This window comes from Drosophila subobscura, chromosome E, assembly GCF_008121235.1.
Source record: "Drosophila subobscura isolate 14011-0131.10 chromosome E, UCBerk_Dsub_1.0, whole genome shotgun sequence".
Lineage (NCBI taxonomy): Eukaryota > Metazoa > Arthropoda > Insecta > Diptera > Drosophilidae > Drosophila > Drosophila subobscura.
The window spans coordinates 17,689,497-17,714,850 of NC_048531.1; the positions used below are offsets into that span (position 1 = coordinate 17,689,497).

Below are 25,354 nucleotides of genomic sequence, written 5' to 3' on the forward strand. Positions count from 1 at the left end.
GATTACATAGATCCTAATCCGAGTACCCATGGTGGTCTCCTCGTCCGATCTTTGGGTAATTCTTTCTGTTTATCACAGCACAGAAAATGACTATACGGTGCATCTTAACTAAATGAATCTAAATCGATTCGATTATTTAAAAAAATAACTTCGACAACTCCCCTCGCTGAGTTTTTTGCGAAGGGAATAAGTGGTGAGAGTCTCCATGGCACTCTTCAGAACGGTCGCGTATTCAGCCATCTCGGTCTTGCTGAAGTTGCTTATCAGACTTAGATCTGCATCGCAGAAGTAGCAAAGGTCTTCCTTGTTCATGCCATCCCACAGGTTGAGAAGCAACTGCAAGGAGAGTGTTCGAGACATTAATCAGTGATGAATGAATGGATGAATGGGACTACGGATACGCACAGCAAGGAAAACTGTTGCCAACGACGATTGTGGGTCAATCTTTTTCCAGTCGTGGAGGAGAAGCGCCAAGGTAACGTGGTGATAGTTCCGAATCTTGGGCAAGTTCTTCGCAATGCACAGAGCCTGCATCAGGAGGAGGGCATCTATTGTGGCTTTGCCAGTTTGCTTCAGGAACGACAGCTCGAAGTCAGCGGCGATCAGCATGAACGTGGTGGCCTTGGATCTCTTCGGGCCAGGCCAGGCCTTCGGCAGAGCTTGTGCCGAAGATTCATCCACCACAAGTTTAACGGCTGGAGCGAAATCAATGTGAAACTCCCGGGTGCTTGATATGGCATGGATGGTGTGGCTGTTGTTGCGTCTCTTGTAGCGCAGCAAGTAGATCTCACGCCTGCCCCTGACAGTGGAGCCATGGGCATTTTCGAGTATGGCCTGGGCCCAGGCATGGACATCCTCGCGCTTCAGATCGGATCCATCAGTCAGCATGTTGTCTGTCATATATTTGTTGCGGGGCAGATCCTGGAAATTCAGGTGATAGATCCCCGGACGGTCCTGGTCCTTTTTCACGATAATTGCGTCATAATGGCGGAACTTCATTTCCATCATGACATCATACTTGTTGTCATTATACAGCCGAATGCCGTGCCCGCCACAGCCTACGGAATGAACACGGAATGAGAACTTACTTCCTCCCTCTCCATGCACTACTCCTATTACTCACCAAAGACTATAGGCTTGATTAGGCAATAGTCCTTCAGTTTCGTATCGTCCTCCCACATTTTCGACACAAAATCAAGAATATTCTTAAAGTCGACATCACTCTGTCCATTGAATGGGTTCCGCAACTCATCGGCGACTTCCTGTAGCTGCTTTTCGAAGACAGAACTCATTTTTGTGCTTGGCTGTTAGGGCGTCAAAGATAAGGATAATCATGCATTAAATTAAACATCCTGAGCATTCTTCTATTTCTTAACTATGTTAGAAGACTGTGGAAAAGAAGAGAGCGAATGGATGCTCTACTCAAAGCAACTGGCACAGTGGGCTAATGGGCCAACACACCGTGAATTGATGAGAGTGTAAATTGGTGTTATTTGATAAGACAGCCTCCAGGGAATATTTGTATATTTGCGGAAAACGGAAACCCGACTACCGAAGAGGCGAAGATCTTATTGTTTTAGTACATTCAACTCTGAAGAGGATCTGCTTTTTAGATGAAATGGATCCTTTCTTTGGGCTGCAGATACCTTTCGGTATGCAAATACACAGATAGAAACGATAGCTATGAAGATATTGTAAGCTCAAAATGTAGCTAGATGGTGCTTTGAATGGAATAGCGGTCTGGAGGCAGGTGGTATGGTCAGGTCAGGTGCATGCGAGTAAGGGCTCGCCCGACATGCATGTGTATGTAGTGGTGATTGCATCAAACTCCAGAGTGCCGCTGACCAGCCGTGGGATACATGCTTTGGGCCGCTGTGCACCGACCAACACTCACACCAATGCAAGTTGTACATACGTATATGTATGTTATGTACTTAAACCAGATTATATACAAAAGCACAAATGCATATACACAGAACATATGTACATGCATACATGTGTATAGGTAGGGACTCACGCAAAGCGCTCGACTGTGCCGCACTCCGGACATCGTTTATCGATTGACAAAAGGCAACAACAACAACAACATAAGCTCTTCCAGCGGCGGTAGGTAGGCCGCTCTCTGCACCGTCCACCCCCTCACCCACTTCCACCCACGCTCCACAAACACAAGCAAAACAGCAGCGGAGAGCCAGAAGTACATACACACACACACATACACACAACTAATACAGAAGTACATAACTACATATGTATGTGTGTACGCCCATGCATAGCCATGCCTTCACCGCCGCCGAACAACGACGGGCAAAACGCCCAACATCCCACCTTCCCCCACCCTGCGACACATCTTTCCACAAATTGTTGCTGCTGTTGCTGTTGCTGCTGCTACTTGTGGAGTAGGGGGAGCTGGCCGAAGGCAATAATGATGATGATGGCGATGATGATGATGACTATGGAAGAGGCATGCCGGGAGCTGGCCCATAGGTGGGAGGGGGGCCGGCAGCCAGGACGAGGGAGGCGGCTGCCACTGACTGACTGTGTGAGTGTGTGTACACTGTACAGTAAAAGAGAGAAACAGTGGGACAGGGGAGCTAGGTGGAGCGGACGTCGCTGTAGGAGCTGTCGCTGGCTGAAGGCTGAAGGAAGGCACGGGCATAGAGAGAGAAAAGCGAAAAAATATAATAAAAGCAACAAAAACTCGCACAAGCGAAAGAGATACAAACAGACACACATACACACGGGCAGAGAAACACACGCAGCTGGCACATACACACACACACACAAACACACTTGCAGGCGCCATCTACGTGTTAGTTTGGGACTCAGCTCAGTCCGCCTCGCACAAGAAGGCAAGAGGGCGCGGACGAGAAGGCGTGCGCTGGCTGGCTGTCGAGAGGGGGGTGAACTGGTCGTAGGTTCGGTCGCCAGCAGTCAGCACTGGGGCTGAGTGGGGCCGACGCCAACGACGACGACGACGACTACAGCGCTGGCAACAAAAACAACTTGGAAAAGGAAAAAGAGTCGCAACAAAAGCAACAACACGAACTGTTGTCAGAGGAGATGAGGGAGACGTGGGTGAGAAGAGGAGAGAGCGGCGGTAACAGAAATTCTACGGGACTTGCTTGGATCGATGGAATGGAGCAACTTTTCTGGGCTCCCTCGCCTGCTCTCTGCCCCGCTTGGATGCTGGGTTAAAGCGGTACAGCACATATGTACATGAGTATGTACGACCAACGAATAACACAGCTTTCGCAGTAAAAGCTTTGACGCAGCGACGTCCGATAAGGACAAGAGAGCTAGCGAAGAGCACAGTGATCTATGCTTAAGCAGGCCATACGCCGGGATTGGCACTTGCGATATTTATTCCATTTCCGTATGCCACCAAATCAATGACCTTGAACTTCAGAGATGCGTCTGTGTGTTATGTGTGTGCGTGCAGGCAACAACACATTCTGGGGGCACGACACGTGAGGAAGGTGCAACAGTTTCTGCATCGGCAATCAAATAAAGCTGCCTCGAAAGCTAAGGCTGCAATGCCAGGGAGAAGAATGGCAGAGAGGCAGGGTAGGGTGTGGGTGTCCACATCCACTGCCTCGCACTGTTGCGATTTTGTCGCGCTCACGCACACATGCATACATACATATGCATGTACAGCAACAACAAAATGAAACGGCAGCAGCCCCAACTAACAATAACAACAACAGCAATCTCATGTTATGTGCCGTGTGGGGAGGGAGGCGGCGAATGTGGGCGGTTAACGTCTCTGCTGCTGTGGCTGTGGCTGCGGCTGTTGGAGCGGTGCGACGCTGCGCGTTTTATTGCGAGCGCCAAACTGCGCTGCTGCCGTCTATATGTCTGTTGTATGTGCCTTTTGCCTCCTCCTCTGCCTCTGCCACTGCCACTGCCAGCTATGATGATGATGAGGTTGCCTTCTTGTTCTTCTTTACACGTCCTCCAACGACGGTCGGCCGCGTCGCTGTTGGGGCCCGCTTTTGTTGTTGCTGCTGCTTCTGGTGGTGGTGGTGCTGGTGCTGCTGCTGCTGCTGCTATCTGTGACTGTGTGTATAAGTGAGTGCGCAAGAAGAGTGCGGGCCGTGCCGGAGGGTGGGTGGAGAGGAGAGGCATGGGGCATGGTCTCCCTGCTGCCTGGCTTGGCGCCGCTGCTGCTGCTGCCGTTGCCGTTTCTGCTGCTGCTGCTGCTGGTGTTGGGTTTGTGCATGCAGCTCATCGTCTCATTCAAGTGTCCAACTTTTGTCGAAGCGGTCATACAAAACGGCAGTCGGACGGTTTCTCGCTCGCAGTTTACTCTCTCTCGCTCTCTCCGTTGGCGTTCCGTTCGGCTCTCTGCCTACGCCTGTGCTGGTGGAGCGGCCGGGGAGACACACACAGAACGCGGCTGGGCGGTCAATAGAGCGCCTACACGCCTATAAAAAGACTTCGTCCGTCCCGAGCACTGTGGAACAGAGGTTTTGGGTTTTCGAATAACCGTTAGCAACCGTACAACGCCAGTGTACCGTTGACAGCAGGATGAAGGACACGAAAGCGGCGCGCGCAATTAGCGAGTCCTCAACCACATCCGATAACACCTCGGACTTCATCGATATCGTGAAGCGGTACGACGTGGTCTACAACAACCACAATCCGGACTACAAGAACGTGGAAGTCAAGCTGAAGGTGTGGACGCAAATCGCGGACGAGATTGGGCTGTCAGTGGGTAGGTACCAAACATAGTACCTACATTTGCAGGTCTTTTCTAGAAATAGCAGCCCTGCGAACGCGTTTAGTTAGAGTATCAAAACATTCATATGTACATATGTATGTATGTATGGTACGTACATATGTAAGTTGTATTAAAAGGAAGTCTTGTGCCTTGAATACTCGGGCGGCGGTTGAAATTGAATTACGGAGAACACACACACACACGTATGCATGCAAACATTCATATGTGTGTACCTGTCAGCCGCCAGCGGACAAACTCTGTCGCCGACTCTGCTGCGTCGCTGCGAATCGCGAACCGCCCGGCCTGATATTTTTCGTACGCTTGTGTTCCTACACCTACAAACATATGTACATGTATGTATGTACATACATACGAGGCGATGGTGGGAGTGGGTAGTGGGGAGCACGGCCCAGGGACGTGAAGAGGACGGGGGAGGGTAGCGCGACTGCGGTCGGCAAATTGCAGCGAGAAGCAGAAAAAAGAAGCAAAACACTGCCACTGGCACGCAGCAAAAACAAACAAGCACAGAAGAGCGAAACTGATACAAACTGCGCGCTCTGATGCTGAGAAAGAGCGGCCAAGTGACCGGACAGAGAGAGAGAGCATGATAGAGAGAAGAGAGCGAGCGCTTGTCAAAACAAAAATATTGCGCGGCGTTGCCAAATGCAAGGCAAAATAACAAACAGGCAACCACCTGTGCCAAACATTCGTTAGAATTGAAAAGGTGATTCTGCACGAGACCAACTGATAAGGCAAAGCAAAGCCGTGGTTTGGGAATCACTAGCATGCCCGAACAAATCTGATAAAGAACTTGACTCCACGTGCAAGTGAGTGTTTCAGAAAACAGTAAATAGCTGCATGTGTGCGTGCCATGTACATACATGCATATGTCTAGACTCAGATACAGTAGTTGTTTTTACTTTACCGTACAATTTGTGGCTTCTGGAATTGCCAGACAGAAGACAAGCTCTCGCGTAACAACAATTTGGAGTCGCAATTTGGGACTTCAATCGCGCTGCTAAATAAACGCGTGCCACTGAGTTTTCAAACAAATTCTTAAGAATTGCTTGTATTTTCTTTATGTACCCTACGATCATATTTAATTTAAAGATTCTTTGTATACACACGAATGTCTTCTCCACACTAACTTTGTTGCGTTCTTGGTGCAAACTTATTTTTGAGAGGCCTGCCGCGCCGTTTCCGCGCGTGAGCTACTGTCGTGAACCAACTTAGCTATCGATATCGGATGTATTGGTGATTGTTGTCCCCTGAATGCGCAAAAATAATCGAGTGTTCCGAATAAACTCACGTGCTTTCCAGAATAACTGACACACTATCATCTCAAACTATAAAGAACCGTATAATAATGTACAATTTATTTTGCAGAAGCCTCAAAGCGAAAATGGAAGAACTTACGGGACAGTTACACAAAATATCTACGCTCCTTTCGAGTGGGCACCAAAACCTCCAAGAAATACCAGTATTGGGCCCATGCCGACCACATGGAGTTCCTGAAGCCCTTCCAGGGGCCTGGCAGGTGAGTGGATAATTTATGTTATCAATGGATATGACTTATTGATGAAATCGAATCTCCTATTGATTGCAGAAACTCGGCCAACGGCAATGGAAAGTCAAACGATGAGGACGACACCGAATGCGACTTCGGCTATCAAGTGCTGGCCAAGGCGACTAGCAACGGAGGCGAGGACGAGCTGAAGATTACCATAGCCACAGCATCGGCCAGCGGCTCGGCCCTGAGCACGAACACGGTGAACACCTACACGACGGCCATGACAAGCACAGGAGCTCCCACATTAACGCCCAGCCTAGGCGTATCCACTCCACCGAATCTGATCTCCCCTAGCAGCAACATCGGAATGGGTCCCCAGAACCATAACAGCAACAGCAACGGCAGTCTCAACTGCGCCGCAGTGGCTCCCCTCAGTGCCCTGACGCCGCCTGCCACCACGAATTCAAATAGCGCCGTGGTCCTGCCTCTGCCCGCCACCGTCAGTAAAGCCAACGCCAACGCCAGCGCTAACGCCAATGCCCTGGTCTCTCTGTCCACTCACCTGCCTCTCGGCATGGGCGTGGGTGTGGGTGGACTGGCCCAGCAAATGTTCCCACTTGCCACGCTAAAGGCGGCTGCGGCCGCCGCCGGACTACCACTGCCGCCCTCTGTCACTCCTCCCAGCTGCAGCAACGCCAGCAACAGCAACAGCAACGTGGGCTGCCTGATCATCGAGCCGCATCTGTTCGCGGCTGCCGACAACTTCAAGAAGGAGCTGAACGCAGCTGCTGCGGCCGGAACACCGCTCGGACTCTTCCAGAACTTGGCCAATCAGGTCCAGAACGCCAATAACCTAAGCCTGAGCCGGCTGAATGGCAATGGACTCCCTCCTGGACTGGGCAATCCCACACCGCCACCACCACCCCCGCCCGTTACAAACGCCACGAAGGTGCGACGCGTCCAGCCCTCGCCCCAGACGGCGGCCATCAATTTAAGTTGCTCGGCCCCGCCCAGCCAGCAGCCGGCTCAAGCCAAGATGCGCAAGATCAGCGATCCGCGCTTCCCCAGCGACTGGGATGTGTCCGCCGTGTTGCAGGCCAACCGCGAGCTAGACGCCAACACTCTCTTCTTCCTGAGTCTGGCGCGACAGGTGCGTGCCATGCCCATGAAGTTCCAGTCGCTGGCCAAGATGCGTTGCATGCGCATCGTGAGCGACATCGAGCTGGAGCTGGAGAACTATGACTGCAACGGGGGAGCACCGCCCGACGAAACGGTTGCAGCCAACATGAAGTACTGCAGCATGGACACCCCGCCGCCTCCGCCACAGGACGGATCCATGATGAGTTCCACCGAGCACTTTGTGTACGTCATGTCACCCTCGCGAGTGGAGAGCATGATCGATATATCCTCCGATGAGGAGACTACCATGAACGGTTGTAAACAAACATCCACAAACACCAAATGTCCCGTCAACTGGTAGTCAACGGCTCCCACGCAAGTACCAGGTGAGTCCCCATCATAATACAGTTCTGGAACGAATACTAACGACCAAACATGCCGATTGCAGTTGAACTGGATGGACGATAAGGATATCGAACAAGATAGCAACGGCAACGTCCAGGTGCGTCTCTTCGCTGAGGCCGGCTATGCTATCGAATACTAGGCGGCGGCCGAGTCCCTGCTGGATATCACCGTGTCCACCAAGAGCGCCTATAAGGGTCCCTCATAGATGTCCTAGACATTATTAACAATTTTACCATTGAGCAGCCAATTTCGGGTTGAGAATGCTAGATATAAAAAGTCCAAATGTATCTAATTGATTTAAGTACATGTATGTAGTATAATTAAAGATAAATTGTACATAAATACACGCAATGCGACATGCAAGTTAGCCTATCCCGGTCCCACGGCGGAGGCGCCACCGTTCATGGTAGTCTCCTCATCGGAGGATATATCGATCATGCTCTCCACTCGCGAGGGTGACATGACGTACACAAAGTGCTCGGTGGAACTCATCATGGATCCGTCCTGTGGCGGAGGCGGCGGGGTGTCCATGCTGCAGTACTTCATGTTGGCTGCAACCGTTTCGTCGGGCGGTGCTCCCCCGTTGCAGTCATAGTTCTCCAGCTCCAGCTCGATGTCGCTCACGATGCGCATGCAACGCATCTTGGCCAGCGACTGGAACTTCATGGGCATGGCACGCACCTGTCGCGCCAGACTCAGGAAGAAGAGAGTGTTGGCGTCTAGCTCGCGGTTGGCCTGCAACACGGCGGACACATCCCAGTCGCTGGGGAAGCGCGGATCGCTGATCTTGCGCATCTTGGCTTGAGCCGGCTGCTGGCTGGGCGGGGCCGAGCAACTTAAATTGATGGCCGCCGTCTGGGGCGAGGGCTGGACGCGTCGCACCTTCGTGGCGTTTGTAACGGGCGGGGGGGTGGTGGCGGTGTGGGATTGCCCAGTCCAGGAGGGAGTCCATTGCCATTCAGCCGGCTCAGGCTTAGGTTATTGGCGTTCTGGACCTGATTGGCCAAGTTCTGGAAGAGTCCGAGCGGTGTTCCGGCCGCAGCAGCTGCGTTCAGCTCCTTCTTGAAGTTGTCGGCAGCCGCGAACAGATGCGGCTCGATGATCAGGCAGCCCACGTTGCTGTTGCTGTTGCTGGCGTTGCTGCAGCTGGGAGGAGTGACAGAGGGCGGCAGTGGTAGTCCGGCGGCGGCCGCAGCCGCCTTTAGCGTGGCAAGTGGGAACATTTGCTGGGCCAGTCCACCCACACCCACGCCCATGCCGAGAGGCAGGTGAGTGGACAGAGAGACCAGGGCATTGGCGTTAGCGCTGGCGTTGGCGTTGGCTTTACTGACGGTGGCGGGCAGAGGCAGGACCACGGCGCTATTTGAATTCGTGGTGGCAGGCGGCGTCAGGGCACTGAGGGGAGCCACTGCGGCGCAGTTGAGACTGCCGTTGCTGTTGCTGTTATGGTTCTGGGGGGACCCATTCCGATGTTGCTGCTAGGGGAGATCAGATTCGGTGGAGTGGATACGCCTAGGCTGGGCGTTAATGTGGGAGCTCCTGTGCTTGTCATGGCCGTCGTGTAGGTGTTCACCGTGTTCGTGCTCAGGGCCGAGCCGCTGGCCGATGCTGTGGCTATGGTAATCTTCAGCTCGTCCTCGCCTCCGTTGCTAGTCGCCTTGGCCAGCACTTGATAGCCGAAGTCGCATTCGGTGTCGTCCTCATCGTTTGACTTTCCATTGCCGTTGGCCGAGTTTCTGCAATCAATAGGAGATTCGATTTCATCAATAAGTCATATCCATTGATAACATAAATTATCCACTCACCTGCCAGGCCCCTGGAAGGGCTTCAGGAACTCCATGTGGTCGGCATGGGCCCAATACTGGTATTTCTTGGAGGTTTTGGTGCCCACTCGAAAGGAGCGTAGATATTTTGTGTAACTGTCCCGTAAGTTCTTCCATTTTCGCTTTGAGGCTTCTGCAAAATAAATTGTACATTATTATACGGTTCTTTATAGTTTGAGATGATAGTGTGTTGTGTTAGTTATTCTGGAAAGCACGTGAGTTTATTCGGAACACTCGATTATTTTTGCGCTTTCAGGGGACAACAATCACCAACACATCCGATATCGATAGCTAAGTTGGTTCACGACAGTAGCTCACGCGCGGAAACGGCGCGGCAGGCCTCTCAAAAATAAGTTTGCACCAAGAACGCAACAAAGTTAGTGTGGAGAAGACATTCGTGTGTATACAAAGAATCTTTAAATTAAATATGATCGTAAGTACATAAAGAAAATACAAGCAATTCTTAAGAATTTGTTTGAAAACTCAGTGGCACGCGTTTATTTAGCAGCGCGATTGAAGTCCTATCTATTGCGACTCCAAATTGTTGTTACGCGAGAGCTTGTCTTCTGTCTGGCAATTCCAGAAGCCACAAATTGTACGGTAAAGTAAAAACAACTACTGTATCTGAGTCTAGACATATGCATGTATGTACATGGCACGCACACATGCAGCTATTTACTGTTTTCTGAAACACTCACTTGCACGTGGAGTCAAGTTCTTTATCAGATTTGTTCGGGCATGCTAGTGATTCCCAAACCACGGCTTTGCTTTGCCTTATCAGTTGGTCTCGTGCAGAATCACCTTTTCAATTCTAACGAATGTTTGGCACAGGTGGTTGCCTGTTTGTTATTTTGCCTTGCATTTGGCAACGCCGCGCAATATTTTTGTTTTGACAAGCGCTCGCTCTCTTTTCTCTATCATTCTCTCTCTCTCTGTCCGGTCACTTGGCCGCTCTCTCTCAGCATCAGAGCGCGCAGTTTGTATCAGTTTCGCTCTTCTGTGCTTGTTTGTTTTTGCTGCGTGCCAGTGGCAGTGTTTTGCTTCTTTTTTCTGCTTCTCGCTGCAATTTGCCGACCGCAGTCGCGCTACCCTCCCCCGTCCTCTTCACGTCCCTGGGCCGTGCTCCCCACTACCCACTCCCACCATCGCCTCGTATGTATGTACATACATACATGTACATATGTTTGTAGGTGTAGGAACACAAGCGTACGAAAAATATCAGGCCGGGCGGTTCGCGATTCGCAGCGACGCAGCAGAGTCGGCGACAGAGTTTGTCCGCTGGCGGCTGACAGGTACACACATATGAATGTTTGCATGCATACGTGTGTGTGTGTTCTCCGTAATTCAATTTCAACCGCCGCCCGAGTATTCAAGGCACAAGACTTCCTTTTAATACAACTTACATATGTACGTACCATACATACATACATATGTACATATGAATGTTTTGATACTCTAACTGAGCGCGTTCGGCAGGGCTGCTATTTCTAGAAAAGACCTGCAAATGTAGGTACTATGTTTGGTACCTACCCACTGACAGCCCAATCTCGTCCGCGATTTGCGTCCACACCTTCAGCTTGACTTCCACGTTCTTGTAGTCCGGATTGTGGTTGTTGTAGACCACGTCGTACCGCTTCACGATATCGATGAAGTCCGAGGTGTTATCGGATGTGGTTGAGGACTCGCTAATTGCGCGCGCCGCTTTCGTGTCCTTCATCCTGCTGTCAACGGTACACTGGCGTTGTACGGTTGCTAACGGTTATTCGAAAACCCAAAACCTCTGTTCCACAGTGCTCGGGACGGACGAAGTCTTTTTATAGGCGTGTAGGCGCTCTATTGACCGCCCAGCCGCGTTCTGTGTGTGTCTCCCCGGCCGCTCCACCAGCACAGGCGTAGGTAGAGAGCCGAACGGAACGCCAACGGAGAGAGCGAGAGAGAGTAAACTGCGAGCGAGAAACCGTCCGACTGCCGTTTTGTATGACCGCTTCGACAAAAGTTGGACACTTGAATGAGACGATGAGCTGCATGCACAAACCCAACACCAGCAGCAGCAGCAGCAGAAACGGCAACGGCAGCAGCAGCAGCAGCGGCGCTGCCAGGCAGCAGGGAGACCATGCCCCATGCCTCTCCTCTCCACCCACCCTCCGGCACGGCCCGCACTCTTCTTGCGCACTCACTTATACACACAGACACAGATAGCAGCAGCAGCAGCAGCACCAGCACCACCACCACCACCACCAGAAGCAGCAGCAACAACAAAAGCGGGCCCCAACAGCGACGCGGCCGACCGTCGTTGGAGGACGTGTAAAGAAGAACAAGAAGGCAACCTCATCATCATCATAGCTGGCAGTGGCAGTGGCAGAGGCAGAGGAGGAGGCAAAAGGCACATACAACAGACATATAGACGGCAGCAGCGCAGTTTGGCGCTCGCAATAAAACGCGCAGCGTCGCACCGCTCCAACAGCCGCAGCCACAGCCACAGCAGCAGAGACGTTAACCGCCCACATTCGCCGCCTCCCTCCCCACACGGCACATAACATGAGATTGCTGTTGTTGTTGTTGTTGTTAGGGGGCTGCTGCCGTTTCATTTTGTTGTTGCTGTACATGCATATGTATGTATGCATGTGTGCGTGAGCGCGACAAAATCGCAACAGTGCGAGGCAGTGGATGTGGACACCCACACCCTACCCTGCCTCTCTGCCATTCTTCTCCCTGGCATTGCAGCCTTAGCTTTCGAGGCAGCTTTATTTGATTGCCGATGCAGAAACTGTTGCACCTTCATCACGTGTCGTGCCCCCAGAATGTGTTGTTGCCTGCACGCACACACATAACACACAGACGCATCTCTGAAGTTCAAGGTCATTGATTTGGTGGCATACGGAAATGGAATAAATATCGCAAGTGCCAATCCCGGCGTATGGCCTGCTTAAGCATAGATCACTGTGCTCTTCGCTAGCTCTCTTGTCCTTATCGGACGTCGCTGCGTCAAAGCTTTTACTGCGAAAGCTGTGTTATTCGTTGGTCGTACATACTCATGTACATATGTGCTGTACCGCTTTAACCCAGCATCCAAGCGGGGCAGAGAGCAGGCGAGGGAGCCCAGAAAAGTTGCTCCATTCCATCGATCCAAGCAAGTCCCGTAGAATTTCTGTTACCGCCGCTCTCTCCTCTTCTCACCACACGTCTCCCTCATCTCCTCTGACAACAGTTCGTGTTGTTGCTTTTGTTGCGACTCTTTTTCCTTTTCCAAGTTGTTTTTGTTGCCAGCGCTGTAGTCATCGTCGTCGTCGTTGGCGTCGGCCCCACTCAGCCCCAGTGCTGACTGCTGGCGACCGAACCTACGACCAGTTCACCCCCCTCTCGACAGCCAGCCAGCGCACGCCTTCTCGTCCGCGCCCTCTTGCCTTCTTGTGCGAGGCGGACTGAGCTGAGTCCCAAACCAACACGTAGATGGCGCCTGCAAGAGTGTTTGTGTGTGTGTGTGTATGTGCCAGCTGCGTGTGTTTCTCTGCCCGTGTGTATGTGTGTCTGTTTGTATCTCTTTCGCTTGTGCGAGTTTTTGTTGCTTTTATTATATTTTTTCGCTTTTCTCTCTCTATGCCCGTGCCTTCCTTCAGCCTTCAGCCAGCGACAGCTCCTACAGCGACGTCCGCTCCACCTAGCTCCCCTGTCCCACTGTTTCTCTCTTTTACTGTACAGTGTACACACACTCACACAGTCAGTCAGTGGCAGCCGCCTCCCTCGTCCTGGCTGCCGGCCCCCCTCCCACCTATGGGCCAGCTCCCGGCATGCCTCTTCCATAGTCATCATCATCATCGCCATCATCATCATTATTGCCTTCGGCCAGCTCCCCCTACTCCACAAGTAGCAGCAGCAACAGCAACGGCAGCAACAATTTGTGGAAAGATGTGTCGCAGGGTGGGGGAAGGTGGGATGTTGGGCGTTTTGCCCGTCGTTGTTCGGCGGCGGTGAAGGCATGGCTATGCATGGGCGTACACACATACATATGTACTTATGTATTAGTTGTGTGTGTGTGTGTGTGTGTATGTACTTCTGGCTCTCCGCTGCTGTTTTGCTTGTGTTTGTGGAGCGTGGGTGGAAGTGGGTGAGGGGGTGGACGGTGCAGAGAGCGGCCTACCTACCGCCGCTGGAAGAGCTTATGTTGTTGTTGTTGTTGTTGTTGCTGCCTTTTGTCAATCGATAAACGATGTCCGGAGTGCGGCACAGTCGAGCGCTTTGCGTGAGTCCCTACCTATACACATGTATGCATGTACAAATGTATGTTCTGTGTATATAATCTGGTTAAAGTACATAACATATGTACATATACGTATGTACATCTTGCATTGGTGTGAGTGTTGGTCGGTGCACAGCGGCCCAAAGCATGTATCCCACGGCTGGTCAGCGGCACTCTGGAGTTTGATGCAATCACCACTACATACACATGCATGACGGGCGAGCCCTTACTCGCATGCACCTGACCTGACCGTACCACCTGCCTCCAGACCGCTATTCCATTCAAAGCACCATCTAACTACATTTTGAGCTTACAATATCTTCATAGCCATCGTTTCTATCTGTGTATTTGCATACCGAAAGGTATCTTCAGCCCAAAGAAAGGATCCATTTTCATCTAAAAAGCAGATCCTCTTCAGAGTAGAAAGTACTAGAACAATAAGATCTTCGCCTCTTCGGTAGTCGGGTTTCCGTTTTCCGCAAATATATGTACATATTTATGTACAAATATTCCCTGGAGGAAGGTTGAAGGTGTTTCATTTAATGCATGATTATCCTTATCTTTGATGCCGAGCCGAGTTGAGCCGAGCAAAAAAATTAGTTCTGTCTTTACTTGTATACTTGTATGCGTGATTGAACATTGAAGGTAAACGAGATGAGCTAATCCATATGAGTAGTGGGACCCATTGGCCCCACAATGTCCACATCGCTCCCCATGGCCCTCTGCCGTTCCTTGATCTGCTGCTGCTGGAACAGCAGTTGCACCAGGATAATCACATAGTTGGCCATGCCGTTGTACACCATGAAAATGGTGGACACATTGAGCGGCATGCTTCTCCCGATGAGGGCCGCCTGCCTGTTGTGCATGCGCCAATGCTGGAAGTCCTCCACCTGCCTGCGCACCAGTAGCTGCTGCGGGAAGTGCTGCGCGTAGAGGCCGAGCAGGCGGAGGCAGTTGCGCTTCTGAGGAGAAGGAGCAAGGATGATCTAGTCTCGGTTAATCTCAGCTAAGCAACACTCACCTCCCGCTGCAGCAAGTAGCCATAGGTGCTGGTGATGATTAGCTTGTAGGTGTGCAGCGTGACATGGAGCAGCATGAATGTGTACTCCATGTCCCAGGCCTCGGATGCCAGAACCTTCTGGCAGACCACGTACACGAAGCAGGTCATCAGAGTAGACTCGTAGAAGAACCCGGCGGCAGCCGCGAACCCAAAGACTCCATTCAACTCCGACAGCAAGTGGGAGCAGCGCTTGGAGAACTCAAACAGCTTGGCAACCTTACGATGCACCGTCTCTTGTGGACCAAGAGGATCGCTCTCCGCGTACTCGTGTTGGAGCAACTTCTGGATGAGGCGCAGGCGCAGCCGCACGAAATCCATAATGCCAATGTGAACAAATCCCACCAGGCCAAGGGAGCTAGTCAGCAGGGTGTAGCTGCCGGCCATTAGCAGGGTGGACGGTATGCCGCAGGTGCAACGAGCGATGTCGAAGATCAGCGAGAGTGAGAAGGAGAAGAAGCAGATGGTCACAATCACAGTCCCGTACCAGTATTTGAAGCGTTGGCGCTGGTAGTGCCAGCGCACGGAGGGAAACTCCATGGAAATGTCCAGGTCGAAGCCCTGCATGTTGGCCAGCAGCCTGACGTGGCGGCGCCGCTTGGTGTCCAGCGAGATGCAGTATTCCACGTAGGTAATCGTGCAGCTAAGGCACTCCCACATGATGATCATCTTGACCACGGGTGTGAGATGGCCCATCATGGCGGCGGCCATGCGCTCATCCTTCAGCTTAAACAGCACGCTGCCCAGGTAGCCGCAGACTGCGAATAGTCGCACGCAGACAGCATATAACACGCTCATGGGCGACGAAGCTGCTCCGCCATCACTCTGGGTGTGCACCCGGAAGGTCACCAGTCCCCAGTAGAAGAGAAGGCTGTATAGGTTGCCGTAGCAGTAGATGAACCCATCGCTCGATGTTTTGCGGTTCTTCATTTGGCCACCAATGAATGAGCCTGGCCGTTGGCGCGCAGAGCTTCTTATCCTCGCGCACAGTGGTCATTAAGAGCACAGAGATAGGATCGGACAAATTGAATGCATCGTTTGTCACGTGTGTATAATTAATAACGATTGATTAGCCATTTAATAGACATTCTTATGTAGAAATGACGGCACAATTGAACAGCCGTTTGCCATTGCCAGAGCGGTTTTTATTTACTTGAAATTCATACAAAAGTGTACTGGCGAACTTTACTTCTTGGATTTGGGTTGCTGGCGTTGTTGGTGCTGGTGCTGATGCTGTTGGCATTCGGAGGGTTGCGGCGAAGGGCCTTCTGCAGGACATGGGCATCCGCGGGCTCGATTCGTTTGTAGTACTGCTCCTTGGTGTCGACGATCTCGAAGCCAAATTTCTTGTAGAACTCAATGGCTCCATCATTGTTGACCTGCACATGCCTGCAAATGCGTTCAAAAGTTATTCCATACAATCTTTCTGCATTATTCGTGTTGCCGGTTGCCTTACAGAAAAATGCTATCAAAGTTTCCGTCCTTCTCCGCGTAGTTCAGTATGTGCTCGAACATGACGGTGCCGATGCCCAGGCGGCGGTAGGGCGACAGGCAGCCAAGGGTCATGATATAAAGGCGTCGCTGGTTCTCGGTTGTATCGATGCGGCAGCAAACGGCCCCGACCACAATGTCGTTGTAGTAGGCCAATTTTGCCAATTCGCCAGCCTCCAGAACATCCACATAGAACTTGTCATTGTAGGAGACCGGGAACACCACTGTGTTGAGCTTCTTTAGTTGTTTTATGTTGTGCGGCGTAACGTCGCCCAAGTCGATGCTATTTCTACAAAATTAAAACACCCAAGAAAATCAGACTCGATTTCGGCGCAAACTTTTAGGTTAGAATTTTGTAGGGACCTCTGGCATGCGCCATCTACGCAGAGGACACTTTACTCACCGAGTCATAGTTATTTAGTAGCTCCTTACGATTTAATAATGCGCCTAGCGCCAATTAATTATGATAGAAAAATGTGTTTTAGCCGGACAGCTGTTCGGTTGCTGGCGAAGCTATCGGTTGTGGTATCGATAGCTGGAGCGCATTTGTGAGCAAATAAATGTATCGTTTCTGACTAGAAAAAATCGCAGACATTTAAGACCTTTCACTTTGAATTCTTACAAAAAAAATCAAAACATGAACCCCAACATGAACATGATGCCGATGTCAGGACCGCAGATGATGCAGGTGATGCAGTCGTCGCCTCAACCAATGATGCCGGCAGTTCCACCTGGTCCCGTGCCCCAACAGCCCTTGCAGCAGCAACAACAGGCCGAGAAGCTGGACAACATATCGAGGGCCAAGAGTCTCCTAGCACCTCTGCGGGAGTCGATGTTCCTGACGATCAGATCTAGTGCATTCACGCTGCAGCAAAACAACCTCGCGGACAATCTGAAGCGGGACACCGGAGCCCATGGGCATCATGTGCCACGATTTGATAAGCATCTGGAAGACTTCTATGCCTTCTGTGACCAAATCGAGCTACATCTGAAGACGGCGATGCAGTGCCTGCAGCAGCAGAACTCCTCCAACCATTATCTGCCTGGTATGGTTACGCCAATGCGAATGGAAAACTTTATGCCCGAAAACGCTGGACCCATTCCGTACCCCACTTATTTGAATACAGTGCGAGTGCACGTTCAGTCGGCGAAGGACATTCACGACACCTTGATAAGTGCTGCGCAAAACATATCCCAGGCCGATTGATAGTTGTAGTGCATTTTGGTTTACACACTTATATTATTTCATACAAAATACCCGATTACCTTTAGTATGCCCGACTAGAATACATAAACTGATTATATAGGATGTAAGTAGCTTCTAATAAAATAATCGTCTCTGATTTGTGCGTTTTAACACATTTAAAATTGATAATATATGAAATACTCCATCATTTTTACCGCAGTGCTGACTCCCATCTCTTTTTGAAGCTAGTTATGGAATGAGCGAAAGTGTGCTGGAACAAGGTAAAGTTGCTTAAAAAAAATAACAATAACAATTGACTAATAAATAGTTTCTAGTAAACTCAGCTTGTGCCGGAAGACATACTTTTATCTCAAGTTGAATACGTCACCTTATAACTAAGTTCACTTTGGCAAGTTGAATGTAAAATATCGTCATACTGCCCATCCCTAACACGGAACCGCTCTTTTTTGTATCGGCGTCGCATTATTTTCTTTTGTGTTTGTAAATGTTTCGACAAAAAACCAAAAAATGGACCCAAAGGCAAAGCCAAGGACAAAATGCGAGCAGTAAGTCTACCAAAAACTTCTGGAAAGTTCCCAATTATCGTAACAATATAAAAATGATTGTTCCTGCAGGGCAGAAAAGCAGCCAGTAACCTTTCAGAAATTTCGTCAGCTAATAGTGAACTTGCCGGATATCGCATTCGAAATTCAGCGCGATCGAGCTGCGAATGATGATGCAGACGGAGCCAGCAAAACGCTGGACGAGTGTGCCAGGTGGTATTACCATGCCTTCTACAGGGACGCCAGTGTTCGCGAGCGCTATAAGTTCAAGCTGCGCTCGTGTCCCCACAAAATCAGGAATATATTGCTCTCTATGCCGGAAGCAGAACAGGATGAATCGCCTCAAGAGTTTGAGCATGAAACGGCTGATGGTGCAAGGGTCGAAGTGGAGAAGTGAGTACCACACCAATGAATGCCACATTATTTGCTAACCATCTTGACTATTGACAGAGGGGTAGAGTTCATCTTTCCCGTGCACTTCTACACCTTTCAAAAGTACGTGGACATGGAGAAGATACGAATTGTCATGGAACACAAGTCAACAAGCCCGACAACAGAACAACATCAGTTGCGGGAATTCTACAAATCCTTCTACATGTTTCCCGAAAAGCGAAAGACCACCAATATATTCCGTGGGTCAACTACAACCTTTATGCCGAAGTTGTTGGAAGCTGGTCATCCCATTGTTGAATCGGCAGCCAAGAGTTTCGCAGAGCATAACAAAGAGACTCTCACAGTCGAAGAACCCGCGTTGCATCGGGAGCCTGAATCAAGGAACGCTTCAACTCTTTGTACCCCTGACAGCGACTTTTCGATAGTGAGCTTTGAAGAATTCCAGAAATATGTGTTGAACCTCTACGATATTGTGTGGCAACTGAAGCTCAACGACCCCCAGTATGTGTTCATGGGCTTTGAGGAATGCGCTCATGCCTTTTACTTGGCGTTTTATTTAAGTCCGGAGATTCGTGAGCGATGCAATTACACCCTGAAACCGTGTACGTCGGCCATGAGCGCCCGCCTGCTAGCAGTACCGACGCCCGAGCAAGCCGACAAGCTGAGGCAAAATTTACCAGAGTTGATTAAACCGTCGCCAGATCTTGAGCGACCCAAAAGCCCCGAATTGGTCGAAGAAACTGTTGTTGCACCTGTCAGCTTTCAGTTCTTCAAAAAGTACATCAAGAATCTGGAGGAAATCAGTGAACAAATGCGGACCGAAGACGAGTTTAAGACTTTATCCATAGAGAACTGTGCCAGGGAATACTACAGGCTGTTCTACAGATCGCCCGAAATACGCGAGCGATTCCAGTTCGAACTGAAACCATGTCCCGGAGCGGTACGCCAAAAACTGCTGAGTATACCGACCAGCTCAGTTATTGGCGACAGTGTGGAGACACGTATGGAACTAAATAGCTCCGAAAAAACAACCAAAAGCTCTAAGGTCAACCAACCAACCGCGAAAACCCCTTCAGAGAACGCCACCCTCGAGTACCCCGTAAGCCTGCAATGCTTTTCATTGAACATCAATTACGTTGACATGATTAGCCAGCTCAGGAAAACAGAGCAAGAGAATAAAGAGAAAGATGCGACGATTCTTAGGGATGATCAGTTGATGGAACGCTTCTACAAAGAATTTTACACAGATGCGGAAATTCGCAAGAAATATAATTACAATTTTAATGAAGCGACACCCGCGTTGCAGCTGAGGCTTCTTAGGTTTGCCAAGCGGGCAAACCCATCAAAACCAAAAGGGTAAGTGGAAATATTAATGAATTGTAAGTGTCATTTTGAAATGGTTTGTACATTGCAGGGCTTCGAATGGAGTTTCAATCTCGGCCATACAGAGTCGAACCGCTCCGAATGAGGCAGACCCGTAAGCATTTCTTTTTTTCTGAGCTTCTGCGGTGTTCGTTCAACTAAATATCTTCTTTTTCACTTTCAGGGCAGTGGAAAAGGCAACTCAAAATTTGCCAGAGTTGATTAGTGCGTCGCCAGATCTGGAGCGACCCGAATTGGTGGAAGAAACTGTTGTTGCACCTGTCAGCTTTCAGTTCTTCAAAAAGTACATCAAGAATCTGAAGGAAATCAGCGAGAAAATGCGGATCGAAGACGAGTTTAAGACTTTATCCATAGAGAACTGTGCCAGGGAATACTACAGGCTGTTCTACAGATCGCCCGAAATACGCGAGCGATTCCAGTTCGAACTGAAACCATGTCCCGGAGCGGTACGCCAAAAACTGCTGAGTATACCGACCAGCTCAGTTATTGGCGACAGTGTGGAGACACGTATGGAACTAAATAGCTCCGAAAAAACAACCAAAAGCTCTAAGGTCAACCAACCAACCGCGAAAACCCCTTCAGAGAACGCCACCCTCGAGTACCCCGTAAGCCTGCAATGCTTTTCATTGAACATCAATTACGTTGACATGATTAGCCAGCTCAGGAAAACAGAGCAAGAGAATAAAGAGAAAGATGCGACGATTCTTAGGGATGATCAGTTGATGGAACGCTTCTACAAAGAATTTTACACAGATGCGGAAATTCGCAAGAAATATAATTACAATTTTAATGAAGCGACACCCGCGTTGCAGCTGAGACTTCTTAGGTTTGCCAAGCGGGTAAACCCATCAACAACAAAAGGGTAAGTGGAAATATTAATGAATTGTAAGTGTCATTTTGAAATGGTTTGTACATTGCAGGGCTTCGAATGGAGTTTCAATCTCGGCCATACAGAGTCGAACCGCTCCGAATGAGGCAGACCCGTAAGTATTTAGTTAAGTTAAGTTAAGCTAAGTTACTGGAAAGCTAAATGCATTTGCGATTCCCTGTAAAGGCGAAAAAGACACTGACGTTTTCCTTACAGGGTAAGAAATAATCAAACAGGCCTCTCAGGGACTGACATGTTGAAGAAAGGGTAAGCCTAACCATAACTCTGTATGACAAGCCTGTAATAACTCTCATGTTCCATTGCAGCTTCAAGTATCCCGTGACCTTTGAGGTATTCAGGCGCCATATTAACTACGATGAAATTATCGAGTCCGCGCTGAGACAAACTAAGACAAGTCCGTCGCTGCTGTCGACGCTGATTGCCAACTCGCTAGACCCCCGCTGCATAAGGGCTTTCGATAGGTTCTATCGTTGGTTCTACATATTTCCCCATATTCGGAAAAGAGTCAGCTACCGTTTCGACTGTGGTGGGGATCCATCTCTCATGGAAAAGCTATGCGGCCAGGCAGAAATCTTGAATGAGAATGCCAGGAGATGGGCAGAAAGGTTGACAAAGCCACCACCCGAAGAGGGAAACCTTCTGATAACTCTGAAAGGTATTAAGTACAGGTTTCCGGTGTCGTTTAATACCTTCTGTAGAAGCATCAATGTCGATGAGCTAAAGGTTCAGCTGGCCAACCACTTCAGCAAGAACAAGAAACTGAAGGACAACAACTGCAGTATGCGACTCCTTCGACTTTACTATAACTACTTTTACACATCCAGGAGAATCCGTGAAATGTTCAAATATAATTTCGATGCAGTACCGCCAGAGCTTCGTGCCAGGTGTCTGCAGTTTGCTGAAGAAGTGCCGTCAGAAGCTGAACCATCTACTTCGGAGGCAGAGCCACAGCCAGAGGTAGAGCCACAGCCGGAGATGGATCCACAGCCGGAGATGGAGCCACAGCCGGAGATGGAGCCACAGCCGGAGATGGATCCACAGCCGGAGATGGAGCCACAGCCGGAGATGGAGCCACAGCCGGAGATGGAGCCACAGCCGGATATGGAGCCACAGCCGGATGTGGAGCCACAGCTGGAAATGGAGCCACAGCCGGAGATGGAGCCTCAGCCAGAGGTAGAGACAGATCTAAGCTCTCGCTGTGCCAATCGTTGCCATGAGAGCAACGTATCTGTCCTGCGCCAGAGCACTCCATATATGGAAAGACGTTATGCAGCCATGCAAGCTGTGCTTGACGTGAAACAAAAGTCGAATGTAGTTCATTACGTGCCCAACAATCTGAAAGCTTACATTTCACGCCATGTGGCAAGTCCCGAGAGACGTGCAGTCCTGGAGAAGAACATAATAGAAACGGTCAGCGATTTCAATAAGGCAATCAAGGCAGCAACTGCAACTGAAAAAGTCCCTGAAAAATGTCCAGCAGCCTCTATTGTAGTTGAAGTTGCAACTGCAGAGAAACCAAACCCTGTGACCATAGTAGAACAAATAATATGGACCAGCAAGGTACCCGAGAGTACAACCTCTACTGCAACGCGAGAGGCTGAAGAACCTTGTGCCACTGATAGTCCAGGAACCATAACATCTGTACCAGCACCCAAAGAAGTGCAGACAACATCATCTGCGGTAACAGAAAGCAGCACAGCTGAAGAAGTCAATCCTGAGGCATCTGCGGTTAATACAAGTAATCTGTTTCTTCTCGAACAAATTGTGGGAGTATTTGAAGCGCCGAGCAAACAGGTGAGAAAGGCAAAAAACGTCCATTGTGGCAGCCACAACTAATCCCGCCTATCCCTTAACAGGAGCAAAATATACTCTACTTGATCTATCACAGACCATGTCTACAGAGTACGATTTGGCGCATACTCTCCCAGTTGAGTCAACAGGAATTCTGCACCTACACAAGCTTCCACAGCGGCGAGGCACTCTATGATAACGAGAGCATGCTGCAGCGATGTCATCAGCAGGTTGTATCGAATGGCCATTGGCCACTCCATTTGCACGTGAAGCTGAACATGTTGCGCTGCCTGTTACACAGCAAGGGAGTCGAAATGCCCTCGCTGGAGTTGGATCAGCTGTCGCCAAAGATCTTGCACTGGAAAGATCTAATGCTGCACACGGACTTTGATGAAATTGTTGAGCAGCACTACGAGGATCGTACCGGTAGCCAGATCGATGATATGGAATTGTTGTTCCAGGAACGTGAGAAGCTGTACACGAGCTGCTGGACGCACGATCAATGGATACGCCAAGTGCCACAGATCACGAATGCAGCACTGAACGAGAAAATCGTTGCTGATGCTCCTGCTCTTACAGAACTCGAATTGAGTGAGTGTTTTACTTTCTGATATTGGTTAGCATTCTAAATGTGCATTTCATTCGCAGATATCCTCAGTGGTGAGCAGAGCCAATCTACGCAGATAACCATTCAATCAGACAGCACCACATCCACATCCACACCCACACCAACACCCATTCCATGTGGTAAGTTTTATGTCTGATTTGCTTGTCAACTTACTCAAGCCTCTATTCTGCTCGCAGAGCCCACCGAGCTCAACGATCGATCTACCAGCTTTGTGGACATGGAGGAAGTGCGTCCAGCCTCACAGTTGCCAGACACCTGTATTGATCCGCTTATGGAGAGCCAGCAGGTCAAGCAGGTGAAAATCGAGTTTCTCGACAAGCTGCGCGGCAGCTGCCTCAACAGCCAGGAGGTCCAGTGGGAGAGAATCGATACGAACGATGAAATTATACACTTGGATGACAGTCAGGAGTCACTTTCGAACCTTGCCTGCTTTGCCATTCCCAAAGCGACAGTAGTTCCGCCCTCGAATGCAGAGACACCGCCACAGTTTCCAGAAAGTGAAAACATTAATCTGTCCGCGGAAGTGGTAGTACCAGAGACGCAGCTTGCAATTGCACAGACGGAGGAGGAAGAGGTGCTAGTAGAGACTGAACCCGAAGTTATCGTGATCGACGCAGAAGTGGAAGTTAAGCATGAGCCTGAGCCCGAGCCTGTGCCTGAACCTGTGCCTGAACCTGTGCCTGAACCTGTGCCTGAACCTGCGTCTGTGCCTGAGCAGAATGTCAGGCCAAAGGCTGCGCCGGCGCTGCCTCCAAATGAACCCAAGAAACGCAAACCTGAAATGCATGGATCGAACCTGGTGGCCTTCAAGAAGCCGCGTATGATGCCCGAGAAGGTGCCGCAACTGCGCCACGAGTTCCGGGCTCCGGTAGTACCAGAGACGCAGCTTGCAATTGCACAGACGGAGGAGGAAGAGGTGCTAGTAGAGACTGAACCCGAAGTTATCGCAGAAGTGGAAATTAAGCATGAGCCCGAGCCTGAGCCCGAGCCTGTGCCTGAAGCTGTGCCTGAACCTGTGCCTGAACCTGTGCCTGAACCTGTGCCTGAAGCTGTGCCTGAAGCTGTGCCTGAACCTGTGCCTGAACCTGCGTCTGTGCCTGAGCAGAATGTCAGGCACCAAGAACCCAAGAAACGCAAACCTGAAATGCATGGATCGAACCTGGTGGCCTTCAAGAAGCCGCGTATGATGCCCGAGAAGGTGCCGCAACTGCGGCACGAGTTCCGGGCTCTACCAATGAACGCTGTGGTTCGCATCGAATCGGCCGGCTTTAATCGTAGCATAGAGGATGAGCAGCCGACCACATCCAGGCAAACCATTTCTGCCCAGGAAAAGGAGCCAACAGTCACAGCTTCACAGGATTTTGCAACGGACAACACTCTTCTAGCATCCTCCCAGCTCGACGCCCTATTGAATGCTCCATACGTTACGCTGCGCAAGGTAAATGAAGTTGTGACTGTGACATGTAGTGACAAGAGTAGCGGCAAGGGGCCACCGCACGTGGTGCAGAGCTGCGTTATCTTTCGCGAAGTCGAGCGCTATCGATTCTTCAGTGCACTGACAACCGAACACATAACAAAGCACATGATCGAAGGCTGTGTCTTGGGCAGTGCCTACCACGATGCGTTGATCAAGATGAATGGCAAGTTGTGCAAAGTGCGTGGCCCCCTGATCGAAACCCTTTTTCCCCATATGTCGATCCGACTGCGATCGGATTTGAGGGATATCCTCGATGATTTGGGTGAATTCACCTTCAATTGCCGCGGGAACGTGTGCAAAGATTCCACACAGGACCTGCGTGTTCGCGTGCTTTCCAAGTTTATGGACGTGGCCCCCCCGTTTGTGCACTTCCGCGCAGTGTTCGACAATGCGACAGGGGAGTGGGCCACGTGCAGCTCGATTGATAGGTGTGACCCGGATATCGTTCGGCGGCCGCCCAGATGCAATGTAGGAGCAGTGCTAAAGCCTGGCATACTCGAGCGTATGAAGGAGTTGAAGGGGTCACTTCGTTGATTTACTGTTTTTTCAATAAAAAATGTGTTATGTTGCTTGAAGCCTAACCTATTGTGTTTTTATCTTTTCAGGAACGACAACCTTATTCAAAAAAGACCTAAGATGCATTTTGAAAATAAAATCTGTTATTTTTCCAATTAAAAGT

The 25,354-nt window shown here is 50.2% G+C and overlaps 7 protein-coding genes across 9 annotated transcripts; 3 read left to right on the plus strand and 4 right to left on the minus strand.

Annotated features, from left to right (window-relative positions):
* Positions 1 to 6: 6 nt before the first annotated feature.
* Positions 7 to 5,835, minus strand: LOC117891117. 2 transcript variants are annotated; one of them, XM_034796320.1, is made up of 4 exons: positions 5,815 to 5,835; positions 1,124 to 1,304; positions 406 to 1,058; positions 7 to 336 (listed from the first exon to the last, which is right to left on the minus strand). In XM_034796320.1, exons 1-4 carry the CDS (start codon positions 5,818 to 5,820, stop codon positions 133 to 135), a joined length of 1,044 nt encoding a protein of 347 aa, XP_034652211.1. In that variant the 5' UTR covers positions 5,821 to 5,835; the 3' UTR covers positions 7 to 132. The 2 variants fall into 2 exon arrangements, with proteins under 2 accessions (XP_034652211.1, XP_034652212.1); XM_034796321.1 differs by lacking the exon at positions 5,815 to 5,835 and adding an exon at positions 5,649 to 5,807.
* LOC117891114 lies at positions 4,223 to 11,491 on the plus strand. 2 transcript variants are annotated; one of them, XM_034796318.1, is made up of 5 exons: positions 4,223 to 4,717; positions 6,110 to 6,260; positions 6,330 to 7,576; positions 10,608 to 10,612; positions 11,429 to 11,491. In XM_034796318.1, the coding sequence occupies exons 1-5, from the start codon at positions 4,531 to 4,533 to the stop codon at positions 11,474 to 11,476; spliced, it is 1,638 nt and encodes a 545-aa protein (XP_034652209.1). In that variant the 5' UTR covers positions 4,223 to 4,530; the 3' UTR covers positions 11,477 to 11,491. The 2 variants fall into 2 exon arrangements, with proteins under 2 accessions (XP_034652209.1, XP_034652208.1); XM_034796317.1 differs by lacking the exons at positions 10,608 to 10,612; positions 11,429 to 11,491 and adding an exon at positions 7,801 to 7,918 and having other exon boundaries at positions 6,330 to 7,738.
* Positions 8,089 to 11,482, minus strand: LOC117891115. The gene is given in 5 exon segments (XM_034796319.1): positions 8,089 to 8,666; positions 8,669 to 9,222; positions 9,225 to 9,493; positions 9,563 to 9,713; positions 11,111 to 11,482. Coding segments are annotated over 5 exon segments (1,701 nt in total). The 5' UTR covers positions 11,298 to 11,482; the 3' UTR covers positions 8,089 to 8,126.
* LOC117889867 (protein telomere ends associated-like) lies at positions 9,868 to 25,229 on the plus strand. The gene is made up of 14 exons (XM_034794374.1): positions 9,868 to 10,013; positions 17,772 to 17,832; positions 17,887 to 18,117; positions 18,187 to 18,507; positions 18,565 to 19,863; positions 19,922 to 19,984; positions 20,054 to 20,752; positions 20,811 to 20,873; positions 20,975 to 21,025; positions 21,085 to 22,573; positions 22,636 to 23,161; positions 23,219 to 23,317; positions 23,375 to 24,264; positions 24,304 to 25,229. The coding sequence occupies exons 3-14, from the start codon at positions 18,080 to 18,082 to the stop codon at positions 25,207 to 25,209; spliced, it is 6,444 nt and encodes a 2,147-aa protein (XP_034650265.1). The 5' UTR covers positions 9,868 to 10,013; positions 17,772 to 17,832; positions 17,887 to 18,079; the 3' UTR covers positions 25,210 to 25,229.
* Positions 14,477 to 15,880, minus strand: LOC117891123 (putative gustatory receptor 47b). The gene is made up of 2 exons (XM_034796328.1): positions 14,839 to 15,880; positions 14,477 to 14,779 (listed from the first exon to the last, which is right to left on the minus strand). The coding sequence occupies exons 1-2, from the start codon at positions 15,802 to 15,804 to the stop codon at positions 14,477 to 14,479; spliced, it is 1,269 nt and encodes a 422-aa protein (XP_034652219.1). The 5' UTR covers positions 15,805 to 15,880.
* On the minus strand, positions 15,994 to 16,905 carry LOC117891120 (probable N-acetyltransferase san). Its single transcript, XM_034796325.1, has 3 exons — positions 16,769 to 16,905; positions 16,331 to 16,654; positions 15,994 to 16,263 (listed from the first exon to the last, which is right to left on the minus strand). The coding sequence occupies exons 1-3, from the start codon at positions 16,774 to 16,776 to the stop codon at positions 16,035 to 16,037; spliced, it is 561 nt and encodes a 186-aa protein (XP_034652216.1). The 5' UTR covers positions 16,777 to 16,905; the 3' UTR covers positions 15,994 to 16,034.
* On the plus strand, positions 16,907 to 17,683 carry LOC117891119 (mediator of RNA polymerase II transcription subunit 29). Its single transcript, XM_034796324.1, has one exon. It carries the CDS (start codon positions 17,003 to 17,005, stop codon positions 17,570 to 17,572), a length of 570 nt encoding a protein of 189 aa, XP_034652215.1. The 5' UTR covers positions 16,907 to 17,002; the 3' UTR covers positions 17,573 to 17,683.
* Positions 25,230 to 25,354: the final 125 nt, after the last annotated feature.